The 21,462-nt window shown below is 38.3% G+C and overlaps 2 protein-coding genes across 3 annotated transcripts in view; one reads left to right on the top strand and one right to left on the bottom strand.

The window, feature by feature from the left end:
- Positions 1-203: 203 nt before the first annotated feature.
- Positions 204-19,581, bottom strand: APIP (APAF1 interacting protein). Its single transcript, XM_019738603.2, has 7 exons — positions 19,393-19,581; positions 11,071-11,171; positions 6,856-6,904; positions 5,535-5,652; positions 4,010-4,145; positions 1,134-1,301; positions 204-533 (listed from the first exon to the last, which is right to left on the bottom strand). Exons 1-7 carry the CDS (start codon positions 19,447-19,449, stop codon positions 434-436), a joined length of 729 nt encoding a protein of 242 aa, XP_019594162.1. The 5' UTR covers positions 19,450-19,581; the 3' UTR covers positions 204-433.
- The window catches only part of PDHX (pyruvate dehydrogenase complex component X), a 61,772-nt gene continuing 59,554 nt past the window's right edge, over positions 19,245-21,462 (top strand). Inside the window, exon 1 of one of the 2 annotated variants that reach the window (XM_074336201.1) lies at positions 19,245-19,461. Coding sequence is in view for 1 of the 2 variants with exons in the window: in XM_019738597.2 (XP_019594156.2) it covers positions 19,821-19,971 (151 nt within the window). In the remaining variant the exon portion in view is untranslated. Of the gene's footprint in view, positions 19,462-19,738; positions 19,972-21,462 lie in introns of those variants that run through there. The other variant, XM_019738597.2, reaches the window with a different exon arrangement.

Genomic DNA, 21,462 nt, shown 5'->3' on the forward strand with positions numbered 1-21,462 from the left:
AAAATAGAGGGAACGGATCACTAGTTTTGGCAAGAACAAGGACGTGCTCATTCCATAATTAAGCGGAAATTTTTCAATGAATTCTAGGATCACCAGCAACTCTGAAGAGTAAGAGGAATTCCTCTGGGAGTGTATGCTAAAAAGGGAATTCATTTAAAGGGAAATATGTTGCTGTTATGAATTTTTAAATAAACATAAAAATATTCATTATAAAATTTTATTCCACTGCAGTGTCGTTTAAAATTACGAGAATTGAAGCAAACGTCAGCCAATATCAGATGAGATTCAGGGTGATCATCTGTAGAGCATTTAGTGGCAACTTAATGGCATCACGGAAATTTTCAATTCATTTAAAAATACAGTCAAGTTTCATTTAAGTATAATAATAATAATTAAGATAAGCTTTGTCTCTGTATATAAACTCCCATTTGGCTTATGCAATTCCATTTTCTCCAACTGGAAGCTGTGTAGGATCCAGTCCTACTTTCTTCATTGATACAGCAATATCAAACAAATAGTCGTAACACTCACACCTAAGAAGGAAAAAGCAAAAAGAACTAAAGGTGTTTAGTGAAACAGAGTTCTCTAATAATTACATTTCTCCTCCCCATTAAGTTAATGCTGTTCTTAGCACATTCTTTTTCTCAATTGTAGGCCAAAATTTCTTACTTTCCCCCCAATATTGTTAAAACATGGAATGGAATCCTATTGAATCATGCAACCGTATTATATATGAGGGAGTTTAAAATATACTACTAACATAAATTTAAATTTTTTACTATGTGTCACTTTTTGAAATAAAGGTAACAAATCATTACATAACTTCGGTTAGCTTTATATTCCCTTCGGCCTTAACCTCCCAGAACTAGACCTTATAATGAATATTTTCTTTGTATCAAAGTGCATAGCATCTTGCCAAATAATAGCTTATCCAATAAATGTTTCTTAATTACTGAATACCCAATACAAGTCAAATATCTAGAAATAGTAATGACAAACCATTTAAATTTAAACCAATCTGACCAATAACACACACAAAAAATCACACTTCACTAACAATCATAAGACATATTTCAATCTTTTACATTTAGAGTGTGGTGACTTGTCCCAAATGTTCTCTGATTTAAACTTACATGGTTTTAGCCTTCTCCCATGTTTCTCCCCAGACATAGACTCCATGACGTCTGACCAGTACCGCACAGGAGTCTGGGTATTCATTCATTGCACGAGCCATTCGTTCTTTGAGGTCTTTCTCCTCCGGTGTATTCTCAATAATGGGTACCACCAACACATCATCATATCTACAAGATAAACAAGCCATTTTTTCCCCATGAAAACAAATAAAAGTATACATTGGTAAAATTTATAATTTTTTCAAGCAACCAGACATTCTCTTTATATCTGGAAAGTACTCTAAATTGTGAACAAGATGTTGCATGTTATTCTGTGTATCTTGAACAAATATCTGTACCAAAAGACGCTTGGGAATTTGGCAGGCATTATTCTAATCCTAAGTATAAGTGGCAGAAATCTGTACAGGATACCAAAACCTAACAAAGAAATTATCAAGATCATACAAGTATTTCCTTGAAGCGGAGACAATCATATTTTTAGCAGGAGATGGGAAATGATGTGTCTCAGAATCAGAACTGTAGGAAGGATTAACAATTGAACTACTAATTAAGAAGGAATTTTCCAATGATACAAAATCATTTTACTTTATCTCTGCAGGACCACAAAGGTCAAGTAAATAAATACAGGGGTGATTTGTGGCACTGGGATAGCAAGAAACCTCTGGAGATAACTATTAAAGGTATGATAATATTTTCAGAACATTCTTAAATGTGTGTCTTTAGAACTTCTTTTATTTCCAACAGTTTTAGTAAATATATGTGATAAAATCAGAATATGTGTGTTCCTTTTTGTTCATGTAATAACATTCAAGCAAAACACTTAATTACTGGTAAAGATTAAGTCTATCCCTGAGGTTATTTATAACCCGTCAAAACTCAGACATGTTTTCCTTTATACAGGACAATCTCTTGCCTCGGTAATATAATATCTGCTTTTTCACTCCCTCTGTAATAGCTAAACCAACACCCCAAAAATTCTAGCTGAAGTATTATCAGAAATTACTACTTTAGGGCAGGTACAGGCTAAGTAGCTGTCATGTGTAACTTGGCCAACCATTACCATTAACGTATGGAGTTGCTCATTATTTCACTTAATTAAAATAGAGATAATTATAAAGTATTCTTAAATATGGAAGGAATGAATGGCTAATCCCAAATCTGTCCTCATACTGGCCAGGAGAACCACAAACTTATATTTTCCTCAACATATAATGACTAGTCAGACATATTTTCAAGTGGCAAAATAATTTCACAGGAAAATAAGACCTGAAAGCTAATTCAATTCAAGCTACCCATTTTACAGATAGGACACTAAAAAGTTAAATGAGGAACAGAGCCAGGATAGTCCTTTGGCCATCGAACAGCGTTCTTTTCACTCTACTATATGCACGTTGCTTCCAAAACGGAGGACAATTATATTTAAATATGGTAACTTCCTCTGATAAGAATTAAGCATTCAAAAGGTGTTTTTTTTCTGAAGATGGACTTAAAAAAATAAAATAGAGAATATCAAAACACTCCTTTCTTACTTCATCCAGCCTTTACTATCCCTTCTTTTGAAAACTGGACTCAAGATTCTCCCCAAACTCTGATAAGACATCACTGCTCCTGAGCTATAATAATGACTCTATTACTGATTTCCCAGCCAGGCTCAAACAGAATCTCAAAGGACATCTCAAAATAGGTTGTATTTTTCAAATTCTGAAACATTCAAAATAATATACCAAATGTATAAATTACAATGCATAAGACATGACATGTTTTCATTCATGTCCTTTTTAGCTCACAAAATTCCAAAGCTCTCTCCTGTGCTGTTTCTCTACCCGTCCTTTTACATGTTCTTCTGAGCTATTTTTATTTTTTCACCAAAGCAATCAAATGCTGATGAAATTGGTATCAGACATAATGCCTTTCCTTCAAGGCCCAGATGTGGAAAAGGCAATATGGGACTATACTTTCTTTACGATGTCCTCTTTCATAATATAAATATTTAACTTTTGTAAATGGGTATTTCACAGGACTGAGGAATGCTTTAGGCACACGATAAATATTAACTATAATCAAATCAAATTAATTCTCAGCACGCTAGTTTAAACATGTCCATTCTATTACATGCAGTAAGACACTGCTGTAAGAACACTTTACAAAAACTGGCACCCTTTTCCTCTAAACAAGGCCCTTTAGGAAATCAGGAAGGGAGAAGACTCAGGAGTAAGAATGCCAATACATTCAAATGAAATGCTTCGCTTGTACCTGAGCACCGAGAACATGTTTCTTCACATCGCTATCGTCTAGATTGATGAATAATTACTGCTTCTTTGTGGGCTGGTGGATTTATTGGATTTTATCCAGACCTTTGTTGTATACTATCTATGCCACTTTCCACAAAGAAAAAATTATAAAAATATAGATATCTACTTAAACTGAAATAATGATAAAACTTTTACAAATATGAAAATATTCTAGAAATACTAACTTAAATCAAAATGAAGTAAAAACTTTAGTCAGGTCTGAAACTTCCTTCAGACAAAGTGAAGGTGGGGAGCTCTTGTTCTTTGGGTGCTTTAATACACAGACATAATCTTTCCATTGCTATAGATGTCTCAGCCAAGGTTTTTTCATTTTGCTCTGGCAAACATTTCATTATTTATGTTGCTAATGATTTACCAAGGCTGGGGTGAGAGTGGGGGAGGAAGAGGGGAGGCATCTGAGTTGTGTCACTGAGAACAGATCGAAGTATAAAATTAGGTGGGGTCTTATTTAGCTTAGATCCCACAACAGTCCACTAAATGCATTAAAAAAACCAGTAGTCTGTTTATCAGAAGAAGGAAAAATACTTTTCAAATGATTTAAGCAAAAACAGAAAAAAACAATACCTATAATACCCTCCCGAGGTACATTTCCTTATTCCTTTTATCATCTCTTGATGTGTAATTTTAAACTCCCGTCCTGGAAAGAGAAGGGTGGCCATGACAGCAGCTTTAGAGTGGGTATGAATCACTGCGCCTGCTCCTGGAGGAGGAAGAAAAAAGCCACATGCTCAGAGAAAACTAAATTATACCTTTTAAAGGAAAAAAAAATACACACACACATATTTATATATGGTTATGGACTTGTTTTTCTTGGCATGGAATAAGCAATTGGCAGTTGGTAGGAGGGAGGTATGAAGAGAGAAATACTAATAGAGTTGGAAAGCTAAAAAATGAAACTTTATCCAGCATCAGGACACTTCACAATACTTTACACGTGCCCATGAAATATCTTTTAGATGGTCTGACGTACAGCGATAATAATCATGGAGACCATAATCAAACTACTACTACCACTTACTTAGGGATTCCTATGTGCCAGGCACTGGGCAAACCCCCTTTATGTATGTTATCTCTTTGCATCATCTCAGCAATCTTAGAGGTAATTCTACCTCCCTCATTCAATGGTCAATAGAAGCTCAGAGATGTTAAATAACTTGTCCATGGTCCACAGGCAGTAGTGGCAGAACCTGAATTTGAACCCAGGTCAGTCTGACCCTTAATTACCAAGTCAGGCTTCAGAGCGCAGACCATATCTTGGTAGCATGAGGGATGGTAGGGATTTTAAGGTCTAGATGTAATGAGTTTACCTAAAAAGGATTTGTATGCTATAAAATTCAGTAATGGCTCTTTTTGCAATTGGAAATTTATTTAGCTTTATGCTGGGAAAGGTCCTTCGTGCTATTAGAATCTGTTCCTGAAGTTTTATCATTTTCAGCAGTCACTGATAATTTCCTGGAACAGAACACAGCATGATTACTTACTCAATATTGATTTCATTCAGTGGCTATAATAAAGCATGCTGCTAATGACTTTATTGCTATGGCTGAGCCAGTACTTCAGTTACACTTTCTATTTTCACATTGCCTCCTAGGTTCAACCTTTCCAGGCTGGTTTTCTCCCACAATTCCTGGGAATTAAGACGCCTACTTTTTATCACACCGTCAATTTTTCAAAAAGAGAGGACCCCTCCCACTGAAGTGAAGAAAAGGCCATGATTCTCCCTCATCTGTAAAGTGATTTACTTCTTCTACTACAAGTTCCCAGAGGTATAACTCTAAACTTAGAGCAGGATCTGATTGTAAACATAGTCAGTGACTTTGGCAATCTGAATGGAGTCAGACTGACCTAGGTTGGAATTCTGGCCCCTGTACTCACCAGCTGTTTAGTTTGGGAGTCTCTTCCCAGGGCTCTGTCCTCTCCTATGTTAAATGGACCTTCCACACAGGACGATGTGAGGACTCAATAGGTTAACGTATGTAAAGTTCTTGTACGTAGTAGGTATCCAAGAAATGTTAACAACAATAATAATTATTGTTTAGGAGCGCCTACTCGGCAAATATTCTTTGTGTCGAATATATTTTCTGCCTACCTCTCATGGTGTAAGCATTCATAAAAAGAGGAGTACACTGGCTTTTTTTTAACTTCTTAGAGGGTGGAGGTCCACTTATGTCCTGTTCATTGATGTCACAAACAAACATGTCTTCCGGCTATTTATAGAAGGCAGACAAGAAAACAAGGCTTATACAATATCAATTAGAAATGTCCCCTTTTCATATATACATATATATACATATATATATATATATATATATATATATATATATATACACTCACACACACAGAGAGTGATAATATATATGTACATATGTTCAACTCATATTTTAAATATTCATATCATTATAGTTTCTCTCTCAAAATTTTTTAGCCATTTTGAGAATAATGTTTTCTACTAATAAAAATATTTTCAAGAGAGCTAAAGTATTTTCCTTTACAATTTGAAGAAAAAATTGACATGGAAAATTTAACATGTATATAATGACACTGCTGTCATTTCATCAATTTAGCTTCTCAACTTTGCCCTGTAATTTCATAACTATACTTCAGAGAGACTACGGAAAGAAATCACCATTCTAAGATGGGTGTTACATTTTTTTTCACATTTCATAATACAAGAGGAAATATATAGAGCAAAATTTTCTTATCCCCTGAGAAAGTTAACTGGCACTCAGAAACCCTGGCAAATGAAATGTATAAGTCAGAAATACATATCCATTACTGGGAAAAACCTGTGGATCTGGTTTTTCCCAGTAATGCATGCGTATTTCTGACTTATACATTTCATTTGCCAGGGTTTATTACAAACTACAAACTACAGGGTCTGTTACCAATGTTTTATTAATGAAGCATTTTATTAATTAGATAGAAGTTAAGTATTATGTGTTTGTTTTAACTAGATTTTCAGTATTATTCTAGCATTAATACAGAACGAGTCTTCTCAAAATTTTGAAATAAATTGAAATAGATTCGCTATTATTAAATAGGAGTCAGTTTGGTCCATTTGAGACCAGAAGTCTGATTACCCTACTAGCCTGATAAAGTTGGCGTTATAATAAATAACGTTGGCAAAGTTATAATCCCCTTTTATTATGAATCAAAATTGCACTATTCAATTTTGTCCTCTAGAGGTTAAATGAGAATTCAAAACATACTGGATGCATAGAGGATACTTACTACCTTAAAAAAAATGTTAACAATTACTCAAAAAATGTTTGTTGATTAGTTATTAAAATGGTCACAATATAACTACCCTTCAAAACTAGTATTTCTTTTAAAATTAATTCCATTTCACAAAACAATAGTCAAGTAGAGAAGAAAGACATTTGGGGTTAAGAAGGCTCTCTTTACCGTACCCGAATCCGTTCCTTTTGCACTCCTGAAGGAGCAATGTAGATTTCATTGCTGGGAACACAAAATACGGAAATTGGTATTTATTTCACTCTAATGTTCTGCTTCTGCACAGAGAAAAATATATCCTTGCAGTCCAATCATTAATGTTCTTTACAAATCAAGTCATACGAGGAGCTGCTTGATTTAATTAATGGTACTGGCTATAGAAAGAATACCAAATACTTGAACGCCTTTGTAATACTGATGATACAGTAAAATGTTGATAGTTGCTGTTGCCTTCTATGTTTTCATATATATTTCTTTATTTCTGTTTATAGGGCAAAAGCATTGGTAACCACGCTTTTATCTGGTTAGGAGAAATAAAATCTGAAAACACAAGTTTTTAGCATGAATCGTTAAGTATGAGTAAGCAGAGTTTATCCTAGTATATATGGAATACAGTTATTCCAATCAGGGGGAAATACGCTCACTAGAAGTATGTGTAGGTATCTGTCTTGCCAGGACTCAGGCAGGTTTAATTTTAGTGTTTTAAATGTTCTTATTAGAAAACATGAAGTTTAGAGACCTCTGCTGGACAGTTTATTAAATCATTACAGCATTAACACTAGGCTACTTTTGGGGTGGAACGGTACGCTTCCTGTTTGAAAAAACACATCTATCTTGTGAAAATACTGGTTAATAAACCTAAAACAATTACAAAAAGTTAAAAATATAAAAAGAATGGCTACATCTGGAGATCTCCATCTACAGAATGTCGTGTTATACTCCACCACAAGGTGCTCTGAAATTTGATTTGGAAATCAATTTCAAAATCGTCTCTAAATTCTCTCCACCCTCAACAAAAGTCCTTTGGCTCATTCATCAGTTTCAGTTGCTGCCAGAGGGCATTAAAGAGCTGCCCACGTAGATAAAGGAAGGAAGTGCGTGTGCATGCAGGCTCCAGCTTCTGCCACTGAGTAAATATTAACTGCTTCATAGTGAAAATGACGATGGCAGCCTGTAGCGAACCAAGCTATCAAACTTGGGGTCACTAATAAACCTATAGACTTGGAACTGACAAAAATGTTAGGTGAAATAAAAGTTCCTTTAAGGGTGCAGTGGTAAATTGAGGTCTAGAAAATAAATGCTGGACCTGATAATGGGAGTGAAATCCAAAGCACAGTAAGTAACATTCAAGCATTTGTTTTCACAAAGTGGCTAGCGCTTTTGAGTTCTGTTGCATAAGAAAACCATAGAGTGGCATTCCTCTAGAACCAGTGGGACTCGGTAGGGAATCATACTGTTATAAAGGGCGTTTTACCAATACCAGGGCTCCACATCTTTTGTCCTGGTGTAATATGGAAGAAACTCTAGAATCGTGTATGGTACGTAGTCCAATCACCTCCCCTGGTAAGTGGACTTGTAAGTCTTCTTACGTGGGAGAAATTTATGCAGTCCTGGGAACAGACCCAAATAAAGTACAAAACAGTCTGCTAGTAAATAAAATCCATCTACAAAGAAGGAAAATCCAGGGTATTTATTCAGTTTACTCAAGTAATTTGGTACTCCAAATCTGCTTTATTACTGCCTTTGTAAAATGGAAATTAGTTTAGACTTTGATCAACTTTGGGTAATTAAAAGATTAGGAAAATAGGTTTTAAAAATATATATTTATACCTACAAAGAAGGAGGTCTCTGAAAAAAAAAAAAAAAAAAAAATGACAGAGCTTTTATTCCAGGAGGGAAACACGCCAAAGACTAAAAGTGAAGTATTTACTTGGTGCTGTAAGCCACAAACAAAAAGCATTTTGAATTTCAAGGTATTAAGTTTTGGAACTTATTTCTCTATTCTCCCTGCTCTTTCACTATGTGGTAAGCCCTGGACAAAACCCAAGAGTTCAGAATACATCTATTTTCATTTACTGTCTAGTCATTTAAAAAAAAAATCACTTAAATCTTAATATGCCTTAATTATCTTGTCTATGATACGGGTTTATTAACTTTAATTCTAATAGCATGCAAGGGGATTAGCATCTCTAACACATAAGAATATTACACTGTAAAACAGGAAATGCTAAATGTAAATGGCAGGGACCTGCTAAGTATCCTAGAATTGCCTTGATCACTGTCATTTTCTTGGTCCTCCATTTCCTCCTTCTGATTTAACTCTTATATGTGACTTAACGCTCTCTTATATACGTCTTTCGGTACCACACATTAGTAACATAAGCTGAAATGATATCAGCCAAACCTGGGAATCAGTAAATAATTTTATATTCCTGAAGAGTTTATTGTCACTATTATTCTGGAAACATAATTAATCTATGGGGTTTCTACTTCATTACAAATTTATTTGCTCTAAGCATCAAAGAAAACCAAACTTTCACTAATAACATGAGAATAATATTGCTGATAAAGTAGTTGACGTGGGCTTATGAACTCATTTAAATATTAGAGAAAAAAATTCAACATTTTACTACAAGTTACCCACTTTACTGTGTAAAACACCAATTTAATAAGATTCCAAATACAGTGCCCTAAAATTGTGGCTGTTTCCACCTGTGACCTCCAGGAGGCGCTCCTTACCCATTAAGAATCTAAGGAAAAAGCATTTTACACGCACGATGCAACTGTCCTGTAAATTGATTGTAGTGCAGTACAAGTCATTTAATTTAGAAGGTGACAAGTGGTGTTTTGGGGTGACCACACACATTTCAGTATATAGATTAGTAAAATTCTTTTAGAAATAACATAGTATTTTATGTCTTTATGATTAAAAAAATTCCCTCTTGAGATCTGCAATGGCCCCTTATCTGCGTTCTAGTTTTAGCTTTGCTGCTTTTTCTTTTCTTTTTTAAAGAGCCAGTTAAAAATGGTTATTTAAACTCAGTTTGGTAGGAAGTTGTATTTTGTACATACACAAACTATTTCTGCACGTGCAAACAAAAAGTTAACTAAAGGCAATGTTTAGAATATGACTTACTATAAATAAAACAGCTGAGAAACCAATACTGGGACTCAACTCTTAAATGGATTCAAAACAACAACAAATATGGTTTTCATAGGAGTTTGCTGGAAACAGGTCAACTTAAAAATTTTGGCAAAATAACATGAAATCCTGCAAAATGCTGAGTTGACACATTAGTACTGGGTTGATGGTAAGAGAAGAGAGCCATGGATGGGTGGACAAGGTACCACATGGAATGTGACCTTTCCAGACTCAGTGCATCCCTGTACACATAATTGTGACAGATGTTAACTAAGGCTCCTCCTGTCATTTCCCACATTTCAGTTAATATTTCCTGAGTTACTTGGTGATTTGAAGCAGATGAAATTACAATGGCATTATTCTGCGGTATGCCCGAAAATTCCTTTTGTTCCAAATGTTGGTGTTTTTTTTTATATTCCATTTCCTTTTACACAATACAGCGTCCTTCGGGGCATCACTATATATATATACTCAATATTATATGAATATTGTAGTAACCCAGTTTTTGTTAAAGAAAGTGAATTAGGATAAAGAAATAAATCAAGCCCCTCAGTTTACATCAGCCTCTGGACAATAATATTCCAAAAACATTTCAAGAGGAAAAACACTTGAGAGAATGAAATTCCACAATCTCTGCTTTCACTTGTAAGCTACTTATTTCTTCATCCATTTGGAGGAAAGACACTGAATAAATCTAATGAACCAGTAAATACTATTCATTCCTTCCGTTTCAAGCCCAGTACCTGTTGCTTTGTCCTCTGAGCAACAGGGACCAGCAAATGCTATGTCCATTAATAATGACACACGTGCATAGAGAGTCATATTGCTTTTCCTTTGACTCAATACAATGTAATTTTCAGGATTTCTGATGGCTAGTAATGTGTAGTTAAGTGACTTTAAAATATGTATGTGAACCTTTGAAACAAATCCTGTCTACCTACAGGGAACCCCTCACAATTCCAGACATAGGTATGAACACATTTGGCAGCATGTTGTTTAACGCTAGTACTCCAAAGGCTGAGGACCAAGTTATTCTGATTAGAAATTGCGGCTCTTAAATCCTTAGGTTTTATTATATCTGCAACTTCCATACACTTGTTCCACTCCGTTATGCAAATACCTATTTCTCCAAGTAGAAATGAAATACCTTCAGTATCACATAAAACTGTGCCTCAGTTGTTTTTTGGACATCATGCATGCTAGGCCCTGTGTGGAGAATTCCTGGAAATGAAACCAGCCAGAAACTTACCCATGCTTCAAGCTAATGCCTCCTCCAGTCCCAGTGACCCAGCCCAAATGGTAGAACAGTTTGCAAAGCTCTGGAATCAGGTATCTTGGATGTTCCTTGTCCTTAAAAAGACAATGGTTTTAAAAACACATTTTATCAAGTGATTATTCTAGCTGACATCTCTATGAAGCCAATTTGAGGAAGCTTAAGAAAATCTACCATAGAGAGTACTGTGAGGGAGGAAACTATTATAAAACATACTTTGTTTTTAATGTTTAGAAAGTGGATCTACTGTGTTATTTGGCAACCTGGAATTATTCAGTATAGGGCCATACAGTCCAACACAATCGAACAGGCTGCAACAACAAAGTGGGGAAATGCCTGGTATGTATTACACAGTCTCTATTGAAATGGCTGAAATAAAATAGAATCTGGTGCTTTATGGAACATGCTTGTCATCCAGTAAATTTATTTACACAAAAACCTCTCATTCAATTAAGGCATGATATATATGATATACTATGATAGCTAGTTCATATTTTGTGTGTTGATTCAATTTTTTTTATTCTAAAAATGTCTTTTTCTCAAAATGAATGTATCGTTTTCTCTTATTACAGAAACAATATATAGTCATTATGGAATATAAAGTCAAGAAAATAACATAGAAAGCACTCACTCAGAAACAATCAATTAATACTTCCTGGGCCATTTCTATAAAAATGTGTGTGTACAGGAACACATATATGGTGTATTAAACCACCATATATAGTGGGATAAACATCAAGCCTTATTTATTTATTTTTATTGAGGTAAAAATGGCATAGAACACTATTTTAGTTTGAGGTGTGCAACATGATTCATTATTTATATATGTATATCGTGAAATCATCAGCACAGTAAGTATATTTAAAATAAGAGCCTTATTTTTATATAACTCTAAATTACTTGTTTAGAATAAAAAGGTTTTCCTTTCTTTTTTAAAGTTAAAATTAATGAAAACAAAAACAATAAATACCATGAATTCCATTTTTGCCAGGATGGAAACAACTGAAAATGCTGAATAAATCTGCTGAGCTGTCAAGAAAGTAACATCTCACAGGGGCCATAAAAGTAATGAGTAAGGTGCTTGGAAGGGAAGTGTGCTCCAACTCCATCATTTCCCCGAACGTATTTCCAAAACTCTGATAACCTGGAGCTTCAATTCTGATAGCTGTGCAAGCCACTAGAAACACGAGATAAAACTAGGGTGTGCTCAAAATGGGGCATCCAATAGCAAATCCCTACATAGCTTGAGATTCCAAGGGACTACACCCTCCAGGAGAAATACACCCAGTGGGCAGAAAAGCACAGCAAGGAAGCTTGCCCATATAAATCTTGGCACTGGGTAAAGGGGGAAAAATATCTAAGTCCAAAGACGGATTATTATTGAACAGACTGAATTTTCAGCTACTTGACTGGATTTCTGAAATTATGGTGTTTTTCCAAATTCACTGTTAATATCTGACATATGCATTTTAAGTATTACAAATGATAATTTGATGGAGTAGACTTCAAAATATAAAATTAAGAACATGGGAACATGGAAATTTTTTAAAGTTCTGATTCAACACAGGCTTAGGAGTTAATGGACATAAAGTGAAATACATTACTACCTCATTTTTTGTTTACATGACTTTGGGTCTCAGTTTACTTACCCATAAAATGTGAACATTATGAGGATTAAAATGAGATATAATGGATATAAAGCAGCTAGCACAATGCGTGACACAATGTCAGTTTTCCTTCCCATTTTAAAGAATCAAAATTCTTGAATTAAAGTTAATGGTAAAGCTATGGTGGTTTTTCTGATATCTGTTCTTACAAAATCCACCCAAGTTATCCGTACCCTGTATAATTTGCTATTTCCTTTCCTAGGGCTATAAATGATATTTAATTATATATTAAAGTACAGCTAATGAGAAGACTCCTGCAGTTTTCCAATCCTTAAAACCATCAATTTGCACAGCAAGTTGTAAGCATTATAGAAAATGGTCTGTTATTATGGGTCTCCCTTTGCCCTTTTTGTCTTTTCCAGTACTGAGGTATTGTAGCAATTAGTCAGCTTCATGCTACAGAAATAACAGTGGTAAGGCGGCCATTGCTAACAAAATTTCATTCAAGCATTCAAACCCACAAAATTACAATTTCAAGAAAAATAATCACTTAGCAGCGGGAACCAATAGAGACATATGTGGTAAAAATCCAGTCATTTACATTGTCCAGAGTAAAAATCCGAATAGATATTTTTAATAAGAATTGACAGAAAGTAAAGGTTTAGTTAGCATTTAGTTACGAATGATAATTCCTGTGAATGTCAATAACATTACTTGTCTATTATTGTTGCATCTCGTTTTCAATTAGAATAAGAATTTTGAAAGATGTTATCTAAAGATGGGTTACAATCAACTGTTTACAGTCGAGATTCTACTACAAGTTAAGTGATGGAGAACCGGATACCAGTATACAGTATTTTGTATACAGTATATAATAAAAACATTAAAGTTTAAAAAGTTTTTGAATTGGTACTTTATTTTTCCAATTTTTCAGCTACTTTTTAAGGAAATCAGCCTCACTTGTCAGTGAGATACCTACTCATGATCAACCATGGCTCTAATCTCTTCCTCTACCTTTTCTTTCAGTTTAGGCATAATAGAGGCATGTATTGCTCAGACAGAGGTGTTCCTGGATTTTAATACAAATATAAAATTACCATGTGTCAAAGATATTATTTAACCCATCAATTAATGAGGGAACCAGAAATACGTTACAACTGGTTCCAAAGAGAATTCAAAACACACACACACCCATATAAGTAATCAAGAATCCTGGATTTACAAATAATGTAAAACTGGACAATATCCACCAGGCAGCAATAGGTGAATCTCCATAACACAACTTGCATTTTTATGAACAATATTCATCTGCATTACTGTCCGTATTCCACAATTTACAGAGTGGTGAAATAGTTCAAAGATAGTCCCCAGACACCTAGTAGGTTTTTTTGCTCATTTCAGTCTTTCACAATTTTTCCTGACACTGGCCTCAGGAAGGGACTGGATGCAGACATAGCAAAGCCGTCAGCATTTAATCTGTCTGTTTTCTGTTTCTTTCTGTACATCCGTTTCACTTTCCTCTCTGTGCATATTGGTTTTTTTTTTTTTTTGTAACTTCACCTCTACTCAAAGGCCTAATTCTCCGTTCTCCTTTCACCACACTTCATTATTAGTCAAGCACTACCTAGAAATCGGAAGATCCTAAGGAAAGTCAGTGACCCTTTCTGGGTATCAGTTTCCTTATATTAATCATCTGGATAAGTGATTCGCAGACTTCTGAATTTGATGACCAGAAGTTTTTGTTGTTGTTTTTTTTCTTTAAATTTTAGAGACTTACATAAGTTTGCCAAGTTACAACATTAATTATATTTAACTACTATTGCCTTCTTCAAAAAATAAAGTACATTTTTAACATAAAAAGAGTAAGAAGGATAATCTCAGAATAAAAGGTAACCTTTTGAATGCAATTAACTTTGTAAAATTAACGTTTTCACTGTCCTTATTTTGTTATCTTGCAGAAGTCGAGTAAAAACTTTCAGAGACTGACATTTGGGGGAGGGTTAATGTTATCTTTTCCTATTTGGTCTCCTTGCCTACAATTCCTCCTTCTTCTTCTCCAGCTACCATAATAGAATTATTATGCCCAACATCATATGCCCAAATACCACCTCCTTGGTCTGTTAAGTCCTGTTTTCTTGCCATAATTTTTCAAATATTTTCTTTCACGTTTTTACGTAAGTCTTCCAATTCTACTCAACCTAGTAGTGGATGTCAACCACCGGGATGGCTCTTAACCATCCCCTTGTGTTCACACCAGGGTATACAGTCCCTTCCCACACTGTACCGGGGTTGGTCTGTATGACCAACAGACTATTGTAGAAGTGACAGTAGGTCACTTTTGAGATTGGGCTACAAGACGAAAGCTTCCATCTTGGTTGTTCTCTCTCTCAGATCACTTGGTCCAGGGAAAGCCAGCTGCTCAAGATGTCCCGATAGCCAATGCAGAAGGCCATGAGGTGAAGAACTGAGCCTGTGGCCAACCATCAGTGAGGGGTGGAGGCCTGCCAACAACTCTGTGGGTGCACTGGAAGCTCACTCCAGCTACAGTCAAGTCTTGAGGTAAGTGGAGCTCCAGCTGACAGCTTGACCGCCAGCTCATGAGAGACCCTGAGCCAGAACCTGGAGCTCAACTCTCCAGGATTCCTCATCCTCAGAAACTGTGTGAGACAATAAATGTTTGTTTTAAGCTTAAGTTTCGGGATACTGGTTATGCAGCAATAGGTGACTAAGACATATTTCCTGGCCAGCCAAGAATACACTTTGTTTCTTTGCACGGCTATTGTTCATCTGCATGTCCAATGGTCCCAACTGTAGCTGTCAAACTCCTGCTTGTCAGCCTTTACACCAGGCTCTCTGCCCACTTCACCTGTGATTCCTTTTCTCAATCACAGCAGGAACTGATCACTCTTTCCTTGAACTGTGCCACGGCATTTGCTCTGTGTACCTTTCTTTTGGTATTTATTATGAGAATTCATTCATTCATCAACTTATACTGAAGGCCCTGAAGAAATGAATGAAATCCTTATCCTGGAGAATCTCATAATCTAGTAAACAAGTTAACAGTTATGAAACGACAAAGCAATGTGTAATACAAGACAGTCCAGGGCATTACAGGGGCAGAAGCTACAGGTGGGAGGGAGCAGGAGTTGAGAAAACTTCATAGAGGAGGGGATGGCTGAGCTGCCTTCATGAAGGACAGTGGTAATATGCCAGGTAGGTTAAGAGGACAAAGGGCATTTCAGAGAGAACTCTCAGTAGTTAGAACAGGTTATAAATTAGGTTCTTAGAGCTGGAGGGGAAAGGGAGGCAGAGTATAGAGACTCTTTCATGCCAGGCACAAGAGTTTGGACTTCATAGATGACTGAAAACCATTGAGCAGTTTTAAATAGAAGACGACATGATCAGATCTTGTTTCTGGAACATTTCTACAGTGGCAGTGGGGAGAAGAGGATGAAGGGTGGTGACCACGGAAGTAAAAGACCAGGCCAGTAAGAAGGCTGTGCAAGGGAGTGACGGTGGTGATGGATTCGAAAGCTATTTTAGAAGTTAAAAAAAAAAGGATGAACTTTGGGTGAGAAAATGAAGTGGAAGGCTTTAAGGACTTCCAAGTGTTAGGTTAGCTGGGTAGCTATGTGGATAGTGACGCCATTCACTGGCATGTGAGTCATCAATATTTATTGAGTACTGACTATTGGCAAAGCACTTCCTGGAAATTCAGCCGTGAACAAGACCAAGTCATGGCTCTAAAGGAATTTACACTGTAGGGGGTAGTTTTTATAAAGTGAACAGAAAAATATAAAATTAATTGTAATAAGTGGGAAAAAAACACCCAGCGGACTTAGGAGAAAAATAGCAGAGATCGACTCTGATTACGGTGGTTAAGGAAGGCCTCTCAGAGCAGGTGACCTTTAAAGCCTAACAGATGTGACAAAAACAGTATGTAATGAAGGAGTGTGTGTGCACAAGCAGTTGTGCTGGGGAGAGGCAAGCACTCCAGGCAGAGGAAAGAGCAGCTGGGAAAGCCCCAGAGTGAGAAAGTGCTTGCGGCGCTGAAGGAATAAAGACCAGTTGGCTAGAGCAGTGACAAGTGTTGAGTGGTAGCCTATAAGCAGGGGCCAGATAGGGGCTTGAAAGTCATGCTGATGAGAACAGTCCTGCCAGAAAGGGAATTGATTCACGGTAAGAGAGACACGGAGAGGGAGAGAAGCAACTTCGGGAGGTGAGGGGATGGATCCTGAGCACAGGTGGAAGGATTAGCGTCTTCCATTTTGTGAAATAACATGGGCTCAAGTTTAGGCAGATCTGCGGGGTCTTGTGGTCTGAAAGTGAGGAAGTTCATATTTAATGATTCCTATTCCCTTAAGTATAAATAGAGTCATCAGATGAGTCAGAGTGTGGGGACAGAGTATGAGAGCTTTGAAAAGATAATAAAAGGTACCAACTCGTCATCTCCGGGCGCAGGACAGTGAACTACGTACTAGGGAAACACAGGAGGGTTGTTGGGCAGTGTTAAGTGCCAATTTGAGGTTGAAATTTTGAATATGAAGTGAGGCCACGGGGCACAGTTGTATAATTTTCTCTAGCAACGTTTAGCTGCACTGTGCAATTACAAAGAGGATGGACAGTAGGGTTCATCTCGGGTTGGGGTTTTGCTAGGCCAACTCTATTTGTAAATGTCAACTATAACTTTAAGTAAACCTGTTGCAAGAGACTGGGTATGGAAGCCAGATTGAAGTGGGTTAAGAAGGGAATGAAACTTAGAGGCCGAGCATTCTAAGGACTCTTTCAATAGTGTTGTTATGAAGAGCTGGATAGGGAAATAAAAGGGAAAACTGGTTAATAGTTTTCTTTCACATGTCAGGAGGTAAAATTAGGGAATAGGGAGATTAAAGGTATAGGAGCGCAAAGGCCTAACTAATAGGTCAGTCTTTGTGGAGACAGAAGCTGGAATTAGAAAACCAGGGGAAGTATTTTATTTACCTTAGACAGGAGGAAGAGTCAAGGTACAAGTAATATGTAATACAATTGATATCAAGAATAGCTATCATCTCTTGAGCGCTTACTTTGTGTCAGGCACTATTCTAAAGGCTTTCTATGGACTTTATTTTACTTAATCCTTATTATTAAATATATTACACTAAGAAAGGTTAATTTGTCCAAGACCACCCAGGGAGAGAAGCAAGATTTGAACCCAGGCAGTCTGATTCGAGATTTCTAGTCCTTAACCTTTTCCATTATGATGTAGGTGGGAAGAAAGAGTTGACACCTACTGGCTTCCATTTTCTTTGCTATTTTGGAGGCAGGGTCATCTGTGAAACAGGCCTGGGGTAGAGGATGAGGGAAGATGGTCAGATTTTAGGATAGCCACTTAGGGGAATGTGAATGGAAGCTCCCCAGAGGACTGCTGTGAGGTGCTCAGGGGCTAGCTGCAGAGGACATCAAAATACTTGAAGGGGCTCAGAACAGGTCCCCCCTGCCCAAGATGTGCTACTTTGGCATGTTAATTATCTTGAACTGAAGGCAACAGAGACCCTGTGGACTCAGGAGAAACTTTTACCGCTCCCTTAAAGAATTTAAATTTGGAGACTTGTCCATAAGAGTTATTACCAGAAATAACTTTTCATGACCTATCTATAGGGCAAGGCACACTTCTAATTACTGAACGTCTGCTTTTCATATCATCCTAAGGACCTTCCTCCCCAAGGCATTTTACCTCATCCTTGGCTCAGAATGTTCTACATACCTCATTTCACCTTTCTGTCTCTGAACCTCTCATGTATGTGGGGTCCCCCGATCTTTCATGTATGTGTGGTTCCCATACGTACTTATGTAATTAAATTTGGTTATTTTCTCTTATTACTTTCTCATATTGATTTCATTATTAGACCAGCCAGAAAAAGAACCTGGAAAGAAACAAATTTCATCCTCTCCCACAACAAGTATGTCACAATAAGAATCTCTTGTATTTTATTATTTAATTGAGACCTTCAGCCCTAAGAAAGAACAACGGGAGAGGAATAAGGGGGCTAATTTTTACCCCGGCCTCTTAAGCTGGGTTTCTCATATTGTATTAAAATTGCTTGTCTAGTTTTCCTCTAGACTCTAGGCCATCTCTCTTAACCACCACGGTACCGCGGAGCAAGTAGATGTTCCATCAAGTGTTGGTACAAGTGTAAGCAGCCTGAGGGTGGACTTTCCTTTGACCTAAGCTTGAGGAAGAATCGTTTCTATGATAATCAACCTAAACTGCTCAGAGGAAAAGTGCTGGCTACTGAGGCACAGCTCCATCCAGGCGAACGTTTCCCAGTGCCTGCTGCGTACCAACCGTCCAGATGCTCAGGGCGTACAGACTACTAGGTATCAGGGCTCGCAGTCTCAACTCCAGGTCCACTCCAGGGCTTCAGGGTTTCTTGTTTCACCTGCCTTCCTGCCTTGCTTTAAAACTCACACATCAAACGCTCCGATCCTTATTTTTTCTTTTGTCAACGTTTGGTGCCCAGCTGTCGCCGTAGGAGATCCTAGTCCCGGGGACACACCGCCCCGGGACTTGGCGTCACGTCGGCACGCGGAGCGGAGGTGGCGGTGCGCAGGGATCGCGTGGGGATACGTCCGGCCCGGCCCCACCACGCTGCTGCGCCCCACGGGCGTCCAGCCTCCCCAGAATAAAGGGCACCGGCGGCCCCGCCCCTACCTGTGCGCCGCATCGCCGCGAGCAACAGTCGCCGTCTGGAGTGGGACAGCCAGACATGGCCCGGACTAGGTGGACCCCGCGGCCTTCTATATTTGTACGGCTTTGCTCCCCGTGTTCCGCCTGGGCTAGCGCAGCAAGGCCGCAAGTGCAATCAGGCTGCGCTGAGGGCAGCCCAGGGGCGGGGCGGACAAGGCGAAGGGCGGGCCTGGGAGGGCTTCGCTGACCAGAGAGCCAGCCGCGCAGCCGCTAGACCGGGAGGCGGGATCAACGAGGTTGGAGGCGGAGCTAGGGGGGGGCTTCGTGACTGGGAGACTCAAAGGCGCGGCTGGCGTCTATGGGGCGTGGCCAACCGGGTGGGAGGCGGGGCTTGGGGGGTCTTGACAGAGAGATCGGGCTGTTCTGCTACAGCCGGTAAGAAGGCTGGGAAGATGGCCGCCTCCTGGAGGCTGGGCTGTGACCTGCCGATGCTGCGTTATCTCCTAGGCTTCGGCGGCGGGAGAGGCCTGGGGCTGGTTAAGGGCGCTCCTTTTGGCCGCGGAGCTAGTTGGAGATGGTTTCACAGCACGCAGTGGATGCGGGGTGAGTGACCGGGCTTCGCTCAGCTTCTCTCTGTAGCAGTGGGCCTGGGTCAGGGTCTTTCTGTTGAGGTCCTGCGTTTGGGTGAGGAGGTACTCGTTGCTCCCTGTTCCCTTGGCCTTTCCTCGGGGAGCGGTCCTCTGACTTGGTCGCCTGATAAGCGCATGCCGCCAAGGGCTTTCTTGGACGCTGGGAGAGTCTGACTCCGTCCCTGGCCCCCTGGTTGTATGGCTTCTTTGACCTTGCCTTGGAATTTGGGATTTTTTGTGAGGTGCGGGGATAGGTCCTTAACGCCCTTCTCTCAGGTACCTTCTTCGTCACGTCTCAGGTCCCTTTAGGGTTGTCGAGCATCTCTGTCGGGGAAAAGCTGCCCAAGGTTGCTGAGATTTAAAAGCCACTCTTAGCTGTCATTATTCATTCTCTTGGCCTGTCTCTATTGGAAGATCTCTTCTAGACCACTCTGTTTGCCCGACAACTAATAAAGGACTTAATTCGTAAATGCCTACCTCATCACAGACAGGTCTGGCAAAACATGAGCATGAAAGAAGGAAAATTTAGGAGGGGAATCATACCATGAAGTTTACTATAGAAAATTGGCCTTTAGTAATGATACTGACACAATTAACAATTCTTCCGGTATTTTATAGTCGGTAATACAATATTTTTCTTTACATGGGGTGGGATTATAGGGCTAATATTTTTTAAAGTGATGCATTCATTACCTGTCATACATTGTCCGTCCACAGAATGAATTTTAATCTAGAAAATTATGTGTAGTAAACATTGCCTACATATTCTGGGCTATCTGAGGCTCAGAAAAAAAACAAGTTACACAAAGTTATGTGCAAGAGGAATGCACTGTGATTTCTAAAGATTTGGTGATAGAAACAATTTATTTCAGTTTTTTCAGATTAATGTTTCATAAAATACTACTTGGAACTAACAGTAAATATTTATTTAACTGTCTATAGCATTCTGTTTCCTCCCTCCCCAGTTTGTGAAATATTGAACTTTCCTACAGCTCTCAAGAGATTCTGTCTGGGGTGGGGCTCAGCAATCTGCATTTTACAGACAGCCATAGATGAGTTTTGATGTTTTATGTTGTTTTTTGATGGGCTGCTCTTTGAGACTCACTGCCTTAGAAAATCATGGAATAGTAAAAGTTCAGTGTTGGAAATAATCTAGGAAGAGTGTTCTAACCTTGTTTGTACAACAGATCCTTTTGAGATCATTTGAATGCTCTAGATCCCCTACAGAGAAAGGGGCATATGTGGTTACACACAAAAATGTTCATGCAGGTTCAGGTGTTTTCCTTAGACCCAGTTTAAGGACTCCTGTCTTTAGAAACTCACTTAAGCAATCCTTATCTGATGGATCATGACATTTTACCTACCACCACCCCCCCCCCCGCCCCCATCACACACAAGATGAATAATTTGTCTAACTCTGCTTGAACATCATCCGTGAGGGAGAGGACACTACATCCCTATGAAG

This window comes from Rhinolophus sinicus, linkage group LG06 (assembly GCF_036562045.2).
Source record: "Rhinolophus sinicus isolate RSC01 linkage group LG06, ASM3656204v1, whole genome shotgun sequence".
Classification (NCBI taxonomy): domain Eukaryota; kingdom Metazoa; phylum Chordata; class Mammalia; order Chiroptera; family Rhinolophidae; genus Rhinolophus; species Rhinolophus sinicus.

Excerpts from the sequence above, each read along its gene's own strand:
- APIP (XM_019738603.2), bottom strand. The coding sequence starts at position 19,449 with ATGTCTGGCTGTCCCACTCCAGACGGCGACTGTTGCTCGCGGCGATGC. Across the intron at positions 5,653-6,855 it reads TGCAAAAGGAACGGATTCGG|CCGGAAGACATGTTTGTTTG; the intron begins GTACGGTAAAGA and ends TTCTATAAATAG. Across the intron at positions 1,302-4,009 it reads ACCTCGGGAGGGTATTATAG|ATATGATGATGTGTTGGTGG; the intron begins GTATTGTTTTTT and ends TTTATCTTGTAG.